General features: G+C 45.7%; 1 protein-coding gene across 1 annotated transcript in view; it reads left to right on the top strand.

Annotated features, from left to right (window-relative positions):
- TENM4 (teneurin transmembrane protein 4) overlaps positions 1 to 15,531 on the top strand; it is a 655,906-nt gene that overhangs the window by 548,169 nt on the left and 92,206 nt on the right. Inside the window, exon 16 of the mRNA XM_033204860.1 lies at positions 9,192 to 9,408. Coding sequence (XP_033060751.1) covers positions 9,192 to 9,408 — 217 coding nt within the window. The remainder of the gene's footprint in view (positions 1 to 9,191; positions 9,409 to 15,531) is intronic.

Below are 15,531 nucleotides of genomic sequence, written 5' to 3'. Positions count from 1 at the left end.
TGACAAAGAAGGTGTGCCCCATTCATACTGTGTGCCTTGAGTACGTACTTACTAAGTGCAGACACATGCATCTTCTCATTTTACCCACTTATGGGGATGTTTATTCATGCCCATTTCAAAGATGGTAATACCATGTCCCAAAGATGCTAAGTCACTGTAAAATGAGGATAATAATGCCCACCTTGCAGGGCTGCTATGAGGATCACAGGTTATATATTTAAAGGTCCTGAGAGGCAACATAGCACAGTGATTAAAAGTACAGGATCTGTACCCAGATTGTCTGGATTCAACTCCTGGCTCCCTGATTTGCTCACTGTGTGACCTTGAGTGACGTACTCAACTTAACTCTAAGACTTAGTTTATCAACTACAGATATCAGTTGTTTCTCCTGCTCCTTTCCACCTGTAATCACAAAAACATGGTATTTATTATAAAATATGTATTTGTAAATAATTATTTTTAAAAATTGGAATTATGTCCTCTATAAAATTTTACATTCTATTTTTTCATTTAAGATTATGGTATATTTCTCTATATAATATGTTTTCATCTTTTTCATTTTCTTTGTTAAAGTCTGTATTCCAAACTGTTACACACTCTTTGCCAGAAAAGAATCCAAATGTACGTAAAGGAAAACAACAGCCATTGTTGAGCACATTCCTGAGTGCCAGGCACTGTGCTAGACACTCTGCACACATGTCTCCAGCCTTTATAACAAAGTTGCAAGGCACACATTTACATACAGGGAAACTAAGGCTCAGAGAACTGAAATGATTTGCCCAAAGTCACACAGTGGCTCAGTGGGAGAGCTAGGATTAGATTGGAACCTATGTTTTTTAAAAGCCTTCAGGATAAAAAGTCCACTGGATTTTAAGCAACCAGGCCGTTTCTGATAAAGGATCTTTAAGCAGCTTCAAGGTATGATAATCTCTTTTGGTGCTCTTGGCCCCATGAAAAAACAATCTTGGATAGATTGTTGCAATAGATAATTGAGAGATGCAACCTAGAAGGAGAAATTTCAGGAAAACTGAGAACAAAGGTCTCTGCCTTCCCTTTTCCTCTTCATCTCCTATTGCTGGAAGGGAGAGTTCACATAAAGCCAAAGAATTTGGTCACCCTTCAAACTATCTCTAAACCACATTTCTCATGATAAGAGACAAGAGAGAAATTGACCTTTAAAAATCTTGTGTTCCAAGGGGAAGATAAAGACTTTGCAAGCCTTTTGAAAGGAGGCACAGAATTTATTATAGCAAATGACAAAATCTTCTCCCTAGTATGTACAGAAGGGGAGACACATTCCACCTTCCACCCCCCGGGCCTCCGCAAATGCTCTTGTAAAACAGTTCTGTGGTCAGACTGCAGACAAGAACGAGATAAGGTTGGCTAATGGGTCGTCAAGCCAAGGAAGAGTTAAGCCTGCAGAAAGACTGATAGGCTTGCTATACACTGTCCATGGGGCTGTGAGGTTAAGGAACTATGCAAACAACTAAGGTACAAAGAGCTTACTAGACCACAGATTGTCCCACATTGCCCCAGCCCACACCCCCATTCTCCTTTTTATCGTTGCCCATTCTTCTAGATTCAGTTCAAGCATTCTGTCTTGCAGGAAATAACCCAGCCCCTAGTCTGAATTGGGGTACCACCTTTGGGCTTCCACAGCCCCTTTTGCTTCCTTCTTCTCCAGTACTCAGTTGTCTCTGTCTACCCCACTACACCAAATCCTTTAGAGGCGTGACTCTGTTTTACTCCTGAACATCCAGTACCTAACAACAGGGCCTGCCAGCCATAATGGGTGCTAAGTGAACGTTAACAGGCATGTTCCCTGTGTCTCTTTTCTAAAGAGAGGGATGAGCTCCTCCTGTAGGGAATGGCTTCCATCACACCCCATGGCCCTTGATGGGCCCTGTCAAGCTGATGGAGCTGTCTAATTTGAGATTCTCACATAAAAAATGCATGCATTTATTCATTCATTCAACCAATGTGATGCTTACTGTGTGCAAAGCACTGTGCTATGCGTTTGAGGTACAGAAATAAGTCAATTTCTGCCCCCTGTGGAGAGGTGACAGAGCTTGGGACCCAGAAAATCCAGAGCATTGCTATAAAGAGTTGTCCACTGTGGAACTGTGCCTGACAGCTGGATATACAGAAAGATAATGGACCGAATTCCCAGCTCTGCTCTTTAATTAGCAGAACGATGTCAGGGAAATTACATAACCTGAGCCCCAGTGTCCTTATTCGTAAAGGTGAGAAGGTTGGCCCCACCCCCATCTTTAATAACATGCTCCTGCATACCTTTTACTTTCTGTGAAAGTCACAGCAGGCTGGCCACCAGGGGACATAGGTCTCTGGCGTTTAAAGGCCAGGAGGTAGCCATCAGGCAGGCCCACCGACTTGAGACTATCCCATGTACCCTTGGCCTCCCCGATGCAGACGCAGACACGAGAAAGGGAAATGAGGGGCCTAAGGACCCACCACTCACTGGCCACCATTAAGGTCACACAACAAACGGGAAGCTACTTCTAGTCAGTACTACAACTGTTCACTCAAAGAAGGGCCATGTGGCCAGCAGAGGACTTGGCCCATGTCTGCGCCCAGCCCCTGTCTCCAGAGCAGGCTCCAGAGAACAGTTACCAGCATGCGAAAGACACTCAAATTTCTTTTGTTGACTTACTCGTTCACTCTTTTAAACCCTGGAGCTCTTCAGCAATCCTGAGAGGTTGGCAGAGACTGGTATCCTGGTTTCACAGGAGTAAATCGCATCTTGGGCATAGGAAGGATGTGCCCAGGGTCTCATGGCTAGAGAAGGGCAGATACAGGAGAGAGGCTGGGTCTTCAGGCATCTAGCTTGGATATCTTTCTCCCACGCACCCCTTTCCCTAGTTCTCCAGGTCATTTGACACCTACCTGCAAGGTAGGCATTGAAGAGGGATCTCAGTGAGAGGATGGCAGGGCCTTCATCCTCCAGCCAGAGCACATAGATGAAAATGTTAAGAGAAGCCAGCCCTCCATGTACCAGCAGCGTGTGAGCACCAGAGAACTTTAAGTTCAAAGGTCAGGAGTATGTGAACCACTTTGGAGTGTTTCATTTAGTGCCCCCAGATGCTGCCCCCCGCTTCTTTTTTCCCCTTTTCTTTGCCCTCCACTCCCCATCAGGGGCCACTCTTGAGTGCGGCCTTGCTGCACCCCTAGCCTCCAGGGCCTGCCTGGCCTTTTTCACATTTTCTTCTGCCTCTTTTCACTGTCACCATGTAAAAGGGGGCATGTGTTCAGAACTTTGAGGAAAAAGGAAATTTCTAGGGAAAAAAAATGTTCTTTCCCAAAAGTGGGGGTTTAGGAGGGTTTTATGGAAAATCTGAAGGGAATAGAAGCAAATCCTCTACTTTCCTGATTTTTTTTTTCTGCTGTGATAATGAGAGTCTCTGAATGGGAATAGCAAATATAAAAATGCAGAGAATTTATAAGTTAACCAACTTATGTATAATATACAATTAAGTGAGATATGAAGTATTTGGAAACTATAAATGTTTCCAAGCCACCCCAAAACCGGAGAATCCCCCAAACTGTATGTTGATGTTTCTAGTCTATCCCAAAAATTACATTTCTGTCCCCACAGCATGCTTTTTTGTCCTTTAGTGTGAATCATCTAAAATTTGTCATCTACACCTAAGAAAATTAAATTGTGAGCCATTCTCCCTCACTGTAGAACAGCCATATGCACTGTTTCAGGCCACCATATGCTACATTTGAAAATATAAAGAGGGTTTTACTCAGAAGCTGGTCTTGTAAACTGCAGCCTTTGAAAAGAATGCTGTGAGCCCTGCTCATTTGTGTGTCTCATTTACATAGAATTGCCTCCATTGGTGGAAGTTTTGTCCGCAGTTACTACTCAGCAAATATTTGTTAAATAAATGATTAGGAAGCATCACCACAGGAAGGTATAGGCATTAATCACTCCCACCTGTGAAGCATGGAGTAAGACATTCCACAGTGCCACAGCCTCTCATCAGAGCACAGTTTATGTGATATTTCCACTGTGGAAGACCCCAATCTGCAAATCCCCAGAGGCCTCTGCTACCGTAATTTACAGTGCATTGCTATGACCATGTTTATCCACTTCAGTTCTCTAAGGCCCAACTGCATCGTCCAGAAAGGGCTGTCCTGTAATGTGTGTGTAGGGAGGGGCCAGGGTAGGGCAAAAGAACCTGTTACCAGGATATGGTTCAAGGGAGGCTCCTGGGCAGGAGCTAATAGTAACTATCATGTACCAAGTACTTGCTTAGTTGCCAGTTATCATGCTAAGTGCCTCACATCCATGATCTTGCCTCATTCTCACAGCATCTTTATGAAGTAAGTTTGATGATTCATTTTACAGATGGGAGAACTGAGGCTCAGAGCTCTTGCTGGAACTCTTATTTTCAGCAAAATGGCCAACTAGGTCATACAGAGATTCTCTGATGATAAGGTACAACCATTCGTTTATAAAATTGAGCAAAGAATAAAAGGGAGACAAGGGAGCCCTCGATTCTAGAAACAAGATGAAGCTGATGGGCCAGAGCAGTGGGCACAGGAGCCCAAGCTACAGCAGTCCTGGAAGATGTGCAGGATCATCAGCGCCAGGGAGACTCAGAATAATTTCACAGTCAGCAGACAGGGCACATCCACAGTGGGAGGTTGGAACTGAGGCCTCGCATAAAGCTGGGATCCTGAAAGGCTACAAGTCGCATGAGAAGAGGACTAAAAAAAGAAACGGTGCTTACTAGGCCAGAAGGATGACATGGAGGCGTTTCTCTGCCATGGCTTGTTGGAGGTGGGAGGTGTGCTAAGAGACCAAGCCTATACCTCAAAAGACCTTGAAATCTAAACTGACACACTAGAGCAGTCCTAGAACTCCAACCTAAGAAATCAACCTGAAAAGTGGTCCCAGACAAGCAGTACCCCTGGGGTGGCCAGCTGACGTAATCAGAAAGCCACCCTGGAGGGTTAGTTCAACCACACAAGATTCTCATAGGAAAGGCAAGCCCTCCAAGAATTAACAGAATCATAGAACACACAGGAAATGATTGACCATGAGCTGGAGTCAACAACTACAACATGCAGAAGGATGACCACTCCCAAGAACTTAACAGCCTGAAAAAGACTATAAAATGAATACACTTTTAAAGGACTGAAGAGAGAAAATGATGTGTAAAAACCACAGAACAAGACAAGATCAAGAAAGAAACAGGTGGATTTTGAAAAGTTCCAAATAGCCTATCCAGAAATTTTAAAGTAAGATAATTTAAGTTAATGACCCAAAGAACAAATTAAACAGCAGACCAGACACAAATGATGGGAAAATAAATGAAGTAGAATGGAGATTTGAAGAAATAAATCAGGATAGAATGCAGATAAAAAGATGGAAATTAAGGAAGAGGTTGAGAAACATGAAAGCTAGGAGAAGATCCTTTAAGCATTTAGTAGTTAATTTCCTGAACACTAGAGAGAAAGGGAGAGGGAAATATTCAAAGAGCTCAAAACCAAACTTTGCAGAACTAATGAGAGACACGAATACTAATTAAACAGCCATGGTGTGGCCTATCAGTTCCTATGTGGGGGAGGCATGCATGCTGGGTCCCATGCTTGCAGACAGAATCTCAGCCTGAAAGTTCCTCTCTAGAAAATGTTTATCTCATTGTCACAAGACATCCAAGGTAAGTTTTGTGCTTCACACTTGGCTATAGAGACAGATTGGTGAGTCTAAGGAATTAACCATCCTTCTTTTTCTCCCCTGTTGTGCATATGAAGAAACTGAGGTTTAGAGAAGTTAAGTAAGTTGAACCAAGTCACACAGTTTGCATGGGAATTGGGAACTGGGGTCCAAATCCAGGTAGTTTGCCTGGAGAGAGGGCTCTCTTAAGCACTGCGCATTTGGCCACCGATCACAGAATAAAAGGCTCCGTCAAACTCTGGTGTCCTGTGATGTGGATGCTGGATTAGTGGGACAGGACTGACCTGGGTCAGTCATTTATTCATCCCTCAAACCTCTGTGGATTACAGTCACTGTTCCTGTCCAGGTCTAGGCCCTGGGATACTGAAATGAATCAGACAACCCCTGATCTCTAGGAGCTCATCGTTTGGGTTGCAGAGTATGGGGGTCAGGGGACAGAGAGAAAATCAAAATTATAATATTGGAAAGAGACGTACTGTGATGGAAGTTGCCCAAGAGGCTGGAAGAGCACAGAAGAGTAGTGTTTCACTAAGACTCAGAAATTCAGAAATTCATGTTCTCTGCTTAAGAAATGGTTCCTGAAAGTCTCTCCAGAGCTTAAAGAACATTACATGCCTCAGAAAGAACTGAGTTCAGATTCTGAGTCAGCTTCTTCACTGACTACGTGACATGACCTTTAGCAAGTTACTTTACCACTTTGAGCCTCTGGTTCCTTTTCTCTAAAATGAAAGTGACAACAGTGGCTACTTCATAGAGGATTCAATGATGCATTCCTTGTAATATATTTAGCACAATGCCTGGCACTCAATGAATGTGGCAATTCATCATCATCATCATTTTAATATAGATATTAATTAGAACGACTGTCATTCCTGGCTAACCTCCCCCAGGACTAGAGAGCAGACATCCTTCTCACAGGAAGCAGTTCTTTCCAGGTGCCACAGAGCTGAATGTTTATAAAAGGGTAAAACACAGGCTTCCAGGGACTGCTTTGGTGGTAAACAAGACCAGGCAAGAGCTAATAAAATTTCAAATTAGCCATGACTTTTCACGGCCCTTCAATTGTGCTAGCTGATTTAATGGTCAACGTCCCTGCTCACTGGGATTGAATAATGGAGCATTTCTGCAGAGTTATGGATGAGACAGCTGAATCTGTCATGCTAACATCAATAGCAGAATGCAAATAACCCTCAGCTTGGGCTGTAATTACGTGTTTAAGCGATGTCTGACAGGGGCAGCATGAGAATGTGTGATGGAGCCTGCCGACTGCCGGAGAAGACAGGTGCTTTGCTAGGCGATTGTATCTGGGAACTGGGACAGGAGCCACAAGTTAGGACCCAGATCAATGCTGGGGTGAGGGGAGGCATTCCTTCCATATCTCAGAGTGAATCTAGTAGGTAAGCAGACAAAGGATGAATGGCTCTTCATGTTGGTGAGCCATGTTCTAGGTTCAGGATCAGGAAGGGAAACTAACCCAGAGTTAAGCACTATGATACCATGTGTCAGATACTATGCTAGATTTGGGGACATAATGCTGCACTTTTTATCTATATAACAAATACTTGTATGACACTCACTCTGATTATCCCCCTTTAAGAGATATGGGAAACTGAGGCCAAAGAGTTTAAGTAACTTGCCCAAAGTCACACACTAGTAAGTTTCAGTGCCAGGATTTGACCCCAGACAGTCTATCTCTGGAATCCATACTCTTTATCACTATCTGCCTTCAAGGAGACCATAAGCTTTTCGGCACCATGCAGATATGGGAGAGAAACAGAAAGGCTTTTTGTTACTAATTTATTAAGGAAAAAACTAGGTTTTAGGGCAATCAAGTAGCTTACCTGAGGCCACACCACTAGCAAGGAGGATCAGGGACACCGAGTCTAGCCAATGCATTTGCAATACTTTGGTGGGCAGCTTCTGTATTATAAACTCCATGAAGAAAACTAGAAAGGTAGGTGTGTCACTGTTACTCCCACATTATTGAAGAGATGGGGCTCAGAGAGACTAAGTACAGGAACTCGTCCAGGGTCATTCTTAGGGGCCATACTCGGTCTTGAACTTTAGTCTCTGAACATCATGGTCCTCCTACCATAGTACACTGCTTACTTGAATGGGATGAAGTTACAGTTTTCTGGCTTTTATGGACTGGCATTTGTCACAACCCCTGCTTCACTGGTAAATTCATTCAATTCCCATTCATTTATTTGTATAATAGTTATGTTTTAAGCACCTCCACTAAGTGCTGGAACACAGAACATATCTGCGTGCTCCCACAGTGGTGGGGAAGTTTGCCAGAGTCACACAGCTGAGATGCAGCAGAGCCCGAATTTGAACCCAGGCAGGAATACATGTCATTAGACTGTTGCCTGCCGACAAAGCACACAAACTATGACCCTGGGCTTTTCCTGTCCCCCACTTTGGGCACTATCTGCTGATCTCTTTGTTATCTATTTTGAGCTAGTCTGTTAATATTAGGTGCCTGTAAAAGTACCTTGATATAATGAGGCCAAAAATCTGTGATCTGGTGGACTTTCTTTGTACGTTGGGAAGATAGTAGAGCTGTAATACAAGTTCCAGTCCTGACGAAGTCTATCCTTGTGGTAAAAAGAATTCCCTGCTAATGGCAACTCTGTCAGGGATCTGAAATCATCCAACAAACTCAAAAAGCACAAATATCCCTGCAGCCTCCTCTCCCAGAAAGCAGAGCAGGCCTCCAGAGGGCCGAGGACTCAGCCGCAGGCCACATGCTTACACTGCAGCTGGGAGAGATGCTAAGAATTGCTGCGCCTTCACTCCCAAAGCCAGGCAGTCACCAGGGCTTACAGTTTTACCTCCTAAATGTCTCTCAATACCATCTACTTCTCTTAATTGCCACTGTTGCTACTGCAGTCTAAGCAACCTTTATTTTCCACCTGTGCAACCTCAGTGATGCCCTCTCCTCCTGTCTGGCTCCCAGCTGCCACTGAGGTCCCCTTCGGTTTCAGCAGTGCACACCAGATGAAGTCACCTCCTGCTTAAAATCCTTCAGTGGTTCCCATTGTCCTGAGGGTGAAATTCAAACTCCCTAACATGGCCTGCAAGGCGCAGCCTGGTATGCCCCTGTCAACCTCAGCAGCCTCATCTGCTGCTCTTCCACTCACCTTCCGGCCATCAGCATTTGAATATAGCATCACAAATGTTCATGTGTTATCTCACTTCTGGGTCTTCATACATACAATCCCTTCTATCTCGATGGAAGGAAAAACATACAGTCCAGACACTGTACACTTACTGTCTATCTCTCCTTCTAGACTAGTGAGCTAGGACCACATCTGAGTCACTTGCATCTCTTTGGTGCCCAGCAGAGACTTTGGCTTATATCAGCATTGAGTAAAGTTTTTTGAATGAGTGAAAAATAGAGAAGAAATGAATTAAGGCATTCTGGATAAACATGGCTGATTGAACATAGCGATATAAACTGCGTGCTCTGTCACTCCTGCAGATGGCCTGGTGGACTGCATGGACCCTGACTGCTGCCTCCAGCCCCTGTGTCATATCAACCCGCTGTGCCTGGGCTCCCCTGACCCTCTGGACATCATCCAGGAGACACAGGTCCCTGTGTCACAGCAGAACCTACACTCCTTCTATGACCGCATCAAGTTCCTCGTGGGCAGGGACAGCACGCACATCATCCCCGGGGAGAACCCCTTTGATGGAGGGTGAGTCCAAGGGCCCCAGCTCCAGCCAGGGCTCTCTGAGGGAGAACTGAATCACTCCAGAGCCTCTTTTGGATGAATGGGGGTGGGAGGAAGCCAGGAGAGTGTCAGCATCCATGGTTCCTGATGGAATGTCAGGGGAGGCAGATATAAAACTACTATCCAAGGAGTTTGGAATTTTTATGAGCAAAGTTTTGTTGCACCCACTGGGTGACAGATGAAGAGAGTGAGAAACCAAAGGTCCAAGGGGAATCTTGGATCAATACCTGCTTTGCAGTCAGCTCTCACTGATCCTGTGGTCTCTAGATGAGCTGAAAGGCATTGATGCTGCTCACCCTCAAAGCAGACATCCAGAAGACTTTGCTAGGCAGGGGTGGGTGCATCTGCTGCAATCCCAGGCCACATGCCCATACAGTCTTCCTGTTTTCAGTTGTGTCATCCGTTGGACAGTTTTTTACTGAGGTCTGTCAGGTCCTTTGCTGGGATTGCAGAGATGAGCAGAACACAGTTCCTGCTTATTGGTCACTCCCAGTCCACTAGGAAAACAAAAAAAGGGACAGTTACAGTGTGATTAGGCCAGAACTTTGTCCCCAGGGTACTCTGGAGCACAGAGGATGTACTCCTGGGTAGGAGGGAGGCCAGGGCTTTAGAATCAAGTCTTAAAGAGGAGAAATGGTTAACTAGGCAAGGAAGGGAGAGAGTGTGCCAGGGAGAAGGAAGAGCTCATGCAAAGACCCAGAGGCACAAAATAGCTCTCTAATCTCTGCAACCTAGATCAGGGCAGTGAACCAGTACAACATATCCAAGAGCAGGGATTTATGATCATTTCTTTTGAATGTCTTCCAATGTAGTGGTGCCTCATATGTGCAGAACTATCTCTAAAAGTCAGTATGGTTAATTCAGCAGTCACTGTGCACCTTGTATGTCCATTTTTCTGTGCCAGAGGGTCCCTGTCCTGAGGGAACAATGGGGTAGTGATAGGGGTGGGAGGGGTAAGGGACATTTTCAAGCTCTGTTTAAAGGGAAAATCAGCAGGACTTCGTAACTGATTGTGTCTGTGGGATGCTGCAGAGAGGAGTCTCCCGCTTGGATGCCTGGGTAGATGGTGGTACTTTCACCAGGCTGAGGAGCAGAGAGCAGGAGCAGAGTGGAAGCAAGGTGATAAAGGAACACACCGCAGTAGGCCACCCAAGAATAAATGTCTATCTGCAGTTAGTAAGTATTTCTGGAGCCCATGCAGAGGTTAGGGCCTAGAGTTCTTGATTTGTGAGCCATCAATGAACAAGCAGTTGAAACCGTGAGCACACAAAAGGTTGCTTAAGGAGGCCAGGCACGGTGGCTCATGCCTATAATCCCAACACCTTGGGAGGCTCAGGCAGGCAGATCACTTGAGCCCAGGAGTTCAAGACCAGCCTGGTCAACATGGCAAAACCCCATCTCTACAAAAAAAAAAAAAATTAGTTGGGCATAGTGGCAGGTACCTATATTCCCAGCTACTCAGGATGCTGAGGTGGGAGGATCACTTGAGCCCAGAAGGTTGAGGCTGCAGGGAGCCAAGACTGTGCCACTGCACTCCAGCCTGGGTGACAGAGCAAGACCTCATCTCAGGGAGAAGAAAAAAAAAAAAAAAAACCTTGCTCAAGGGGAATGTGTAATGAGGAAAGAACAGGGACTGAAGAAGAAGCCATGGGGAGCCTCCCTGTGAGGCAGCTGCTGTCATCCCCAGAGTGTGACAAGGGAAGCCAAAGAGAAGGCCTCACTGCTAGACCATGATGGAGCGGGATGCAGACATGCAGGTCTGTCAGACTCGGGAAAGAGCCCCTGCACTTTCCACCACCCCAGCCCATCCTTGCGAGGAGCCATGACAAGATGAGAAGGGTGAGATGGAGGAAGCCCAGCAAGGGCGTGGCAGCATTCAAACCTCCACCTTTCTAGAGATGGAACTACTCGATGGTCCAAACCCTCCACCTTACCCCCAGAATACTGAGAAGCTGAGAAGTTAAGTAGCTTTTCCAAATTCACAAGGCTGGTCAAGCGGCAGAGCCGGAGTGAGGAGAAAAACTATTCATTTCTCTTGGCTAGAAATGCTGCTGCTGTCCCTGGGGAGGAAGCTTCCTGCTATTTTCTTCAGTTGTGTGATTTTGTATGTATGCTTGTAGGCCTTCCCACAGTGCGAGTTTTTTTAATCCACTAGAGATATAACTAATATTCCTACCAAGGAAAATGTCACTTGTTCAATCATTCTTTACGGGGCCCATTATGGAATCCAGTTAGGGCCATGGCTTGTTGGTTGCCTATGGTTGTTCTGCTTACTGGATGCCCTTGCCATGCCAGCCTGATCAATGCCAGCAGGGGCACGTCCCCTGTATGTCCTCCTGGTCACTTCCTGAGCCTGCTGCTTAAGCGCCATGAGTCACTGTGGGACCTGCACACAGGTCTCAGTATTGTTGCTCCAGCAGGTCTGACTGGCCTCAAGAAGCCAGCCAAGAACGGAGTTTGAGAAGCCTGTGCTGGGGAAAACGGACCCCTCAGCAGTAGGGAAGATACAGGCCTCGGAGAGAGGCCACCTTGGGCTTCAGATCCTGGCTCTGCCACTCTGCATGCACAGCTCTGGACAAGTAGCTTAACAGAGTGCATCATGTAAATGTCTGTCACCCCTTCTAAACTGAGTCCTCCAGGGAAACTTCATCTTACACATTTTAGCACTTAGTAGTTGCTGAAAACATATACATATAAATTGCCTTGAAGAATAAGGAAATGGAAGAACTGAGGGAGGGAGGAAGGATGGACATATTATCTATTACACCTAATTTTATACTGAGGATTCAGAATCCAGAGAGGTTAAATCACCTGCTAAAAATCACATTACAGATTAGTCACAGAAGCAGAAGAAGTCAACTTGCTGATCATTGTTTATATATCTGTTACATTCAGCTGGTTATATATACTTTGAAAACAGAGACCATTCATCTCTCCAAACCTGCAATACTTTGGCCAGGGCCAGAGATATAATATTTGCTCTTCAAATGAATAGATAATAGAAGCTTCCAAAAATGTTACTGTCTCTTTAAAAAAAAGTTACTGTAAAAATTCCTTTTACCTAACATTTGCCAGAATCATTATGTACCAGCTCTTCACTGGTCTAGATTCAGAAGAAACCGCTCTCAGGAAGGACCCCTAAACAGATTCCTGTATAAAATACGCCCAAGTGACTAGAAATGTAGACACATGAGGCAGCAGATGCTTTTCTCATTAGACTGCCTACTTGGTATTCGATTACCTTGGTCTAGACCAGTAGGACAGTGCTTATTTGCACAGTTGGGATAAAGTGAAATCAGCTACCCGGTTTAAGTAGTTGCTTTCTTTCCTCTCATATGAGGGAGTGTGGTATAATAGCAAGTGCCCAGAGTTACAATCCTGGCTTTACCTCCCACTAGCTGTGTGTGACCTCAGGGAAACGATTTAACCTTCGTGTCGGTGGCTCTAGTTATAAATTGGCAATAATGGCAACTCTTTCATGAAAGCTGTTGAAAGGATAAACTGAAATAAAGCACCTGGCCTGGGGCTTAGTACATATTAGGTGATCAGTAAATGGTGGCTTTTGTACCAGCTGCATGTCATAGTGAAAATAGCACAAGCCTTGGAATCCGACAGACCGAGATTAAAAGGCTGTTGCATCCACTTTCTAGTTTTGTAACCTTAGGAAAATTCCTAAATGGTTCACTTATCTGAGCTCCAACTTGCTCATCTGTAAGATTAGGGTGTTAATGTCTATGTATCTTGGGATTGCTGTGCGAATTAAATGGGGACAAAAAGTACATAAAGTCTCAACCTAGTACCTGCCACACAAAAACTTGTTTGCTAATTACATGGCGGTGATGATGATGTTAATTAAAAAGAGTTTCCAAATCCACTTCCTTAATTGGAAGTAAAACTTGAGAGGAACCTGCCTTCCAGGTCCAGCAACCACCCAGAAAGGAGGCAGGTTTAGGCTGTTGAATCATTATTTGAGCAAGCGAAAAGGTGGCATTCTTGCCAGCCGGCTGTCAGTTGGGATCCTTATTAGAGTGGAGCCCAGTGGCATTTCTCCAGAGAGTGGAATTTCAGATGGGGAGGCAGACCTGACTTGGTGCCTGTGTATGACAATTAGGCCTGTGTCCAACCAACAAAACCCTACATTCTCCTATACCCCATGCGCTATGCCACAATTCGTGTAGTTCGAGATTTCATTTAACAGCCTCCAGGAATCAGGCTGTCACCCAGAACCCAGCAGCATTTCTGAGACCAGCAAGGAAAGGCAGGCCTCAGAGTGGAGGTCCTTTCCTCTGCAGATTCCCAGCTGGATCAGGCTCAGGGAGCCTCAAGTATGAGGCACACTGGGACCTCAGCTGCTGGCACTAGAAGAGAGAGAAGAATTCAAGGACAGGGCTTAGAGCCAACTGGCCCACCTTCGATGTGAAAGCAAGCAAGCCAGTCCCTAGCACCCAGGGCTCTCCACAAGACTCACTTCCTCAGAGGCCAGACCCTATCTCCTGGAGTGATGAAGGCCTCCCTGAGGGGCCCTGTCTGGTTCATCTGTGTCCCCAGGGCCCAGCACAGTGTTGGGTCCAGAGCAGGTGTTTAATGCAGGTTGAATGAGTACAGTAGCTCTATTTGACATCCTGCCAAACTGCTGTCCTCAAACCCACAGAAAGTGACAAAGCTGGATGGAGAGTGACAGACATGACCTAAAGTAGGAAGGGACAGAGTAGGCATGGGAACCACTGTCACCAGATTAAGTGGATTGAATACCACCATTCTCTCCTGGCCTGGATGCCCGGGTCCCATCTGCCTAGTGGAACAGTTGTCCCTCCCATGGAGTCATGGGGAGAATACAGTGAAAGGGGTCCACTATTGACACTTAGGAGAGGAGGAGCTCTGAGGTCTGCAGGATCTCCAACTGCACTGTCTATACAAAGATGCCAGGACACACACGTGGGGCTTGGAATCAGAGAGCTGGGAAACAGAGGGCAACATGAGACATCTCCTGGGCAAACACTTGAGCCAGAACTGTTTCCCGTTGTTGGGTGCATCTGTGCTCTTGGGGAGGACTCCTCTGACTGAAAGGGCTGGATGTGGGTCAGATATCCCCTCAGTGAATAGTTACAGGTTGCAGATGCTGGACAGATTAGCAAGTTATAGGAAGAGGTGCTGATGAACCACCCCCAAGTTAGTCAAATATGGGTTCAGAATAGGTTTTAGGACACGATATTACAACCACCTAGAGGGAAGGCAGGTTTAGATTATTGAATCATTATTTGAGGAAGAGAATTTGTCTGAGAAATCATGTGATGGCAAATCTTGCTGGGTTCCCCTAATTCTAATAGGTTGTTGGCTCCATCAGGCAATAGATGGGTGTGGACAGGGAGCTACAAGACTCAGCTGACAGGAAACACTGAGCCCCAAGAGAAAAGACTCAAGAAGTCAGGGGGACTTTAGCAAAAGGAAGGATGGATTACCAAAGAATTTACCCCAAAGGAGGCAGAGAATCATATCCTATAGAGACATGATAGAATCTTACAGGATACCTGAGACTCGTATCCTATCAGAGCCTATGAGGAGGAGAGACTGGGCAGGCTCAGCAAGGGACAGAGCAGAGCAAAACACACAAGCTGCCTGAGCGTGCTGGCTCACGCCTTTAGAAATCCCAGCATTTTAGGAGGTCGAGGTAGATGGATCGCTTGAGTTCAGAAGTTCAAGATCATCCTGGGCAACGTGGCGAAACCCCATCTTTATGAAAAATATGAAAATTTAGCCAGGCGTGGTGGTGCACGCCTGCGGTCCCTGTTACTCAGGAAGCTGAGGTGGGAGAATCACTTGAACCCAGGAGGCGGAGGTTGCAGAGAGCAGAGATCATGCCATTTCACTCCAGTCTGGGTGACAGAGCCAGACCCTATCTCAAAACACAGACACACACACACAGACACACACACACACACATACACACACAAGCTTCATTTGGTGACTATTGCCCAGCACCTACTCTGCACTAGGTATGGAAGGAGAGGATATCTCACCCCGTTACTGTGGGGGTCTTCGTGGGTCCCATGCCTTGTGTGTCATTGAACCCAAAGGAATTGGCACAGA

The sequence above is a fragment of the Trachypithecus francoisi genome, unplaced genomic scaffold (assembly GCF_009764315.1).
Source record: "Trachypithecus francoisi isolate TF-2019V2 unplaced genomic scaffold, Tfra_2.0 Lachesis_group8, whole genome shotgun sequence".
In the NCBI taxonomy this organism is placed as follows: Eukaryota; Metazoa; Chordata; class Mammalia; order Primates; family Cercopithecidae; genus Trachypithecus; species Trachypithecus francoisi.
This window is presented reverse-complemented; position numbering and strand designations above follow the sequence as displayed.